This window comes from Bombus impatiens, unplaced genomic scaffold (genome assembly GCF_000188095.3).
Source record: "Bombus impatiens unplaced genomic scaffold, BIMP_2.2 scf_1445, whole genome shotgun sequence".
Taxonomy (NCBI): domain Eukaryota; kingdom Metazoa; phylum Arthropoda; class Insecta; order Hymenoptera; family Apidae; genus Bombus; species Bombus impatiens.
The window spans coordinates 1,409,179-1,415,885 of NT_177864.1; the positions used below are offsets into that span (position 1 = coordinate 1,409,179).

Below are 6,707 nucleotides of genomic sequence, written 5' to 3' on the forward strand. Positions count from 1 at the left end.
TACTTGAACAAATAAAATTTCATATCAGAAATGTGATTGTTCTATTATTCCAAAAATTCTATCATTCGTACAATTTTGTGTTCCCGTTAGCTGGGATAATGCAGGCTGTAGCGTAATTAATTACGAGAGTTTATAAATCAATAGTCTTGTTCTCAATGATAAGGATAGCTTGATAACTCACAAGTTACTGTTACAATTCTAACGACCGAAGTACTGATTCAAATATATCGAATAGGATAAACTCGATGGCCATTAAACTATTAACCAAACGTAAAATATGCAAAATTGTATTACAAACGTAAGAAAACATCGTAAATCTTCTAAACGTTTGTATTACATGAATATCGAATAACATTAGTGTTTTACAGCCACAACAACAATTGCCTCGTTTCATTATTTCATTAAACTCATCGCATTTTATGTATATTTCTCAATCATCTTACTTACCATGAAGAAGAATCTGGTTTCCTGGACAGCTTGCACCTCGGCAATCGTCTGTCGCGTGAATAATAATAGTAATAATAGTAATGATAATAATAGCTTGGAAGATATGCAGTTACGGTTTTACGTCGGCTATTGCATAGACATTAATATCGGGTGTAAAGAGAAACGATCAGCCCGATTAGAGAAACAGGAAGCGATACATGGGCGGGCCGACGAGTGCCAGCTCGATCTTTCGATATCTTGAAGATTCGATCGCGGCGGCGGCGGCGGCAGCGGCTTGCCAGAGCAACCGCTATCTGTGTGTATACGATCGATCGATCTCGCTTGACTAACCCTCCGTGAACGTTAATTATCGCGTGTTACTCTTATTTATCGTTTCACGAGGCAATGATAGTTACGCGGTTGCGTCTGACCCACTAAAAATGCCACTCTAGAGCACATTTTTCGGGAAACCACGAGAAAAGAAGATGATTACGAGAACGCAGTGATGCTGATGAACAGTTCGTTTCTTATATCTCCAAGTTTGATATTATCTTCGATTTTATTTCGTATTTGGTAGTTTTTAGACTTTTGACTATTATTTTAATAATAAGAGGAAATTATTAGAATTGGATGATCGAAGTAGTAAATAGCAGAGAATCTTTGTAGTATATATGAACATTTGATGAACGTATATGATCATTTTTGTAGTACAAAAAGGGCTGTATACAGGCTGACAAAAGTAATGATATTATGCATTCAGTTCGTATTTCACGTATTCATCGATAGGAAGATTGGAAGTTGATTAGGATCGCTGTGTAGGAAGCTTTATGAACGTCAAATGGCTAATTATTGAACGTTATTCGTATTTATTGCTTTTCGAAGTAGCGCGATAATTGCCAGTTTGCATCCGAGCTATTAAAACTGCAACTTTCGATCAAGTTTTTCGAGAGATGAAAAGAAAGTAGTTCCAAGAACAGCAAATTTTATTACGGTAGTTTCTTGATAATTGCAACGCGCGTAGTTTTAATTCTACAACATTTCTATTAAAATTACCTCTTATGTGCTTTTATACGTGTCGAATTAATAATTGTAACAATAATTAATAATTAATCATTTCCTAATGCATTCCAACGAATATTTAAAATACTACGATATTCAAATTTTTGATTATCGAAAATAATATCTAAACAATAAGGTTCGATATAAATTTCTTACAAATGTTTAATACACGATATTTTTGGAAAGAATTTCCATACTCATAGAAGTATTTAAATAGTCGATTATCCGCTATATTAATCAATCTCGATATGTATTCGCCAAGACGATCTTTATCACTCATTATACTTATGCTTATCATTACTATTTTCCTTACTGGTAATAAATATATTATAATCCCTATACGAATTTCCAAATTTGTCTCAAATTGTACCAATATAAACATTATAGTCATTGGAGTAATTATCAAATTTTACATTTTTTTATATTTTTCATATTCTTTACATATTTCGTTACAAGCCGCGCAATATATACACAAAACGGTTTTATATAGTAACTAAATATTTACCATGACTCAGTGTACGTCCAAGTTCACGATCAAGGTATCCAACATGTCCATTTTACCAGTCTCGTATCACCGAGCATCGATGCGAAAAATAATCGATAACCTTCGTCTTCGATCGCGCTAGATATCGCGCAAAGGATGCGCTCGCGTTCCACCCTATACCGATTCGATGTAGTTGCTGCTAAATATAAAGCAAAGAGGCGGGAGGCACGGAATGTCCTGACACTTAATATTCTTGGAGCAGACGTGTGTTTTACGAGGTCGCAGTCGTTGTGATTCGTCTAAATTTTCACCCATATTTTAAAAGACCACACCGCGAGCATTCGTCCACAAATTTTTAGAACGAGTTTGAGTTAAGTACACGCGTCAGTCTCAGAATTTCTATGAATTGACGATTGATTTTTACATATTTTTTACTTTATATTAAACCGCGAAATTATCATCACTGAGATGGGAATGACGTTAAAACTTGGCGACCAATCGACATAATTTGGAAAAATATGTTTGACGTTCTCAGTATCGTTTCTCGTACCAGATATACTTTTCCAACGAAAGTGTACGCGGTCATGAAATATTTTTCATGCTACACAAAAATACCAATCTACATGCTTCGCTTCTGACATAATTCTTTCAATCTTTGAAGAATTTATGATAATAATCGGCATACCAACTTGCTTGATTTGTAATGCAAAATATAGGTATTCGTATTGGATACTGCAAAATGATTTAATCGATAGTTTGCTTCTTTCTTTATATAACATGGCTGAAATGGTTAAAAATTCTTCGTCCAAATCGAGTTTCTAATAATTCATCGACTACGAATCTAACAAATTTCTATAAAACTGCCAATGTGCGATTTTCTTCCTTACTCGAGTCCTTAATTGCCTCGTGTTTTTAACCTAAGAGAAGCCTGTACACCTTGAAAACTGGGCCGTTAAAAAGGAGCTACAGGGGAGCTCTAGTTCAAACAAGGCAGATGTTGGTACAGACGAGACGTTGAAGGCTTCAATTAAAGGCGGGAGGTTAGGAGCTGCGGAAGTTATTACGGATATTACGCAGAAACCATACGGTGGATGTTTAGAAGATTAAAGGTTCAAGGTTTCACGGAATTGATTACCGTAGGATATGACTATAGTGTGAGATGAAAAAGGAAACGGCCTATTAGAAAATGGAGCTGTTTAAAATCTTTCGCATCTACCTATCCATATATATATATAAAAAAAAAGAAATTGTAAAATTACGTAACGTAGCTTATAACGCATAAGATCATACCTATTTCAAAATGTAAAACAAACAAAAGTCCATCGTTACGATATTACCTATCCTTTCGCCTGCGACATTTGAAAAATAGGAAAACGTACGTTTAAAATGGAATTTACGCAGAAATTGCAGCAGGATGAAATAAAAGCCTACACGCGTGCGCGCTTCGGAAAAAAGCCCGTAAAACTGTCACAATAACCGTAAAAAATTATTCGCGTAACGAGGCGCACGCTTGAGCTGGAAGGAACGGGCGCAAATACGTTTCGAAGGAATGATTTTGTACCGCGGCAATAAAAAGCTTCTATCTTGATCTCGTCGAGTGCCGTTGCACTCGCCTGTCTACATAACATCTGAGACATTACGGATAAACGGCGATTCATGTGCATTATGCTTAGCGTGTTGTGCAAATCTACGTTATGCAAATAACACTGTATCACGTCACTGGTCTAAATCGTAATCTGTCAAAAATGTATTAAACCGGGTAATGAGTTCGTTCGCCTCTTTCGCCAGTAATAATATCGCTACCTGGCAACAACAGTGGCACGACTACAAAGAAGTTTCAAATTTGCTTTTGTCGGATAGGAGATCTACATTATGTTTCTATCTTTATCGCGTAAAACGATAGGTATATTTATAATTCCGTCAATTTGGCGTCAGACGGCAAAATTATTATTTACATCGTTATCAACCTGGCCTTAGTTTAACAATACTGACTCATCAATTGTAGTGTGATGCTACGAATGGAAGGTATTGTACTGTATTGCTTTCGTAAACAGTAACTCATGAAGATTTCTTCGTAAATTTTACGGAGCATCTCCTCTCGAATTCACATTTTTTCAAGCCGTGCCGCTATCAATGCCAAAATAGCGACAAAGCTTTTCTAGGAATGTGAGGAAAATGTTACTTATGGCATTTATAATTGACAAGCCTGTTCGAAAACAAGATATCGAAAATAATTCGTAGAATTCAATTTCTTTACGTTCGAGCAATATAAGTTTATAATAGGGAAGAAGAGAGAGAAGAAAGGATATATAATGTTTAAAGCCGAATTTGCTCTGTTTCACTTTGGAGCAACACAGAGGATGAACGATGCTTTCATCCTTCGTGTTCAGCGAAAACAAAGTGGAACAGTGTGAAGTTTGAATTTCGCGCGAGAAGAATTCGCTAAAAAATTTCCTAATTCGTAAAAAATTCCTAAAAATGTCTAACGCGAAATAAGAGGAAAATAACTGTAATCATTCATTGTTACGCGGCAAAGTTCGTGACACTGGTGATGAATCGTATTAAAAAATAAAGCGGTCATTATGCGGGAATCGGAACAATGTCATCGTTATCGAAAGTAATATGACTAATAAAAAGAAACGGCAATGAAGTATTATCTTTTTATTGCTTATGTATAACGTACGTGACGATGTTGATATAAGATTCGTAAGACGAAATTGCAGAATACTTTGCGATATTTAATGAATGCTTGGTGGCAATTTATAACGCAATTTCAGACTATTATTGACATTGAATGGGAAGATAACTGGACATAAATGTGCAAAGGGTAATTATAGCGAAATAATATACATATGTACCCAAAATAGTCTATTTAGTGCAGTTATCGATTGCTAATTTTTTAATCAAAATGATAAACTGTGATCAAGTACAATATTTATTTGTATAAATAAGTAAAATACTCATTAGAGAGTTAAAAAGAAAAAATATAGAAGAAATATAGAAAATATAAATTATAATGACAATAATATTCGATTCATACATTATTAAATACGAAAGAAATTATAATACGTAATATGCTCTAAACCTTACCATCCATCACATAAACAATTCTGGATGGTATACATATGTATCCCGAGAAAAAAACTTTAGCTGCGTCGTCAGCGCTCTGTTTACCCAGTTCCAGTAAAGTAAAAAAGGAGAGAAAGAAAATACCGACAAAAACAAACAAAAGGACTTACCATGCCTCGTGTTGTGTCTAAATCCACGAGCAGCATGCGCGGCATTCAGGTTCCACAGGAGCAACAAGAGGAAGAGGCTTCGTAACATTAAAGAAGAGCGGAGCATTCGAACAGCCATGATTCACGAGAATATTCGCAATTCGCGATATCGTCGAACAAAGGCGACCATTCACGCACACGCGGTTCGTAAATCAAAGGGGAAACAGCAAAATTCTTAACTAGTCTTCGGCACTGAACGAATCGTGGGACGATTTCACGCCGATCACAACGCTCGACATTCGTTGGTGAACCGCCACGGTTCGCTCGTGGTTTGCACTTTTATCCTGGTGTCTTCTGTTTCCATCGACGCCGCGGATATCATTTCGAATCGCGCGTGTCGGCCACTCGCGAGCTCCAGTCGTTCGAATCGACGTTCATTTTTCCCGCCGTTTGCCGCGCGAAACGTAACCAAAAAATCCGACCGCGATTACACACCGCGAGGGAAACGTCGCGAATACGCACACCGAATACAGTCGATCGATAGATTCGATTATTCGATTATCGAAACACGCCGGGCGCTCGAACGGAACCGATTCGCGTATCGGAAAATGAAACGAACGTATCGAAATCGAGAAACACAACCACGTTCACCCTTTATCGAACTGACACATCGTACGCGAGACTTTCAACGACCGTCGAAATATCAGATTCGTTTGCGATTTTTCCACGTGTCAACGTTCACTTGTTGCACCGTCGCAGGATAAAGTCCTTTCGCGCCCTTTCTCTCTCTCTCCTCTCTCTCTTTCTCTTTCTATCTCACTCCCGCCAATTTCGATGTCGTACCGGTCGCTCGTAAACAAAGACGCCTCGCTGCGTTAGTATCACTTCCGTCGTTTTTTTTGTATTTGTTTTCTGCGTGGTTGTCCACGTTTTACACGCGCTTATTCACCTACGTATGTACGAAAACGGGTCCCTTTCGAGTGACGGTTGTGACGATAAAACCGTTCCAAAAGGAAACCAGGACGACCGACGAGAAACACGAACGGTGTGAGCGCCGCGAGCGAACTGAACCGAAGTGTCGAGCCACCACCGAGTACGACTCTTTGCTCACCTCCCACCCCTCACCATTTACCCTCACACTTTTAGCGGTTACGCTACCCTAAGTTTTGACAGATAAAAGGAATATCTGGTACATATTGTCTGTTGTAATCTCCATAAATTTCCTCTACTCGTTATGCCAAGTAAATCAGAAGTTTCACAGATGTTAGATTTTTACGATAAACGTAAAAATGTTACAACGTTCGTCTCTGACCATTCGCACTTTCAACATTCATATTCGTGTTATCTTCCTCTGTGCGATTTTATAAATGTAATATAATTTTTTTGGTTCTTTACTAGTAGGTTTATGGAGATTATAAAACAGTAATTTATATTAATGTATTAGTAAAGTAAATTTTAATTTGCGATGTTAATTACGTATTATACGTATTTTAATCGTTCAGTTTGTTATAGTATTTTGT

The 6,707-nt window shown here is 37.1% G+C and overlaps 1 protein-coding gene across 2 annotated transcripts in view; it reads right to left on the bottom strand.

Moving 5' to 3' along the window:
- The window catches only part of LOC100748549 (laminin subunit alpha-1), a 204,407-nt gene extending 198,167 nt beyond the window's left edge, over positions 1 to 6,240 (bottom strand). For both annotated transcript variants that reach the window (XM_003493969.4, XM_012392435.3), the window contains exon 1: positions 5,209 to 6,240. In XM_003493969.4, the coding sequence (XP_003494017.1) occupies positions 5,209 to 5,326 (118 nt within the window). In that variant the 5' untranslated portion in view covers positions 5,327 to 6,240. The remainder of the gene's footprint in view (positions 1 to 5,208) is intronic.
- Between the last annotated feature and the right edge of the window lie 467 nt (positions 6,241 to 6,707).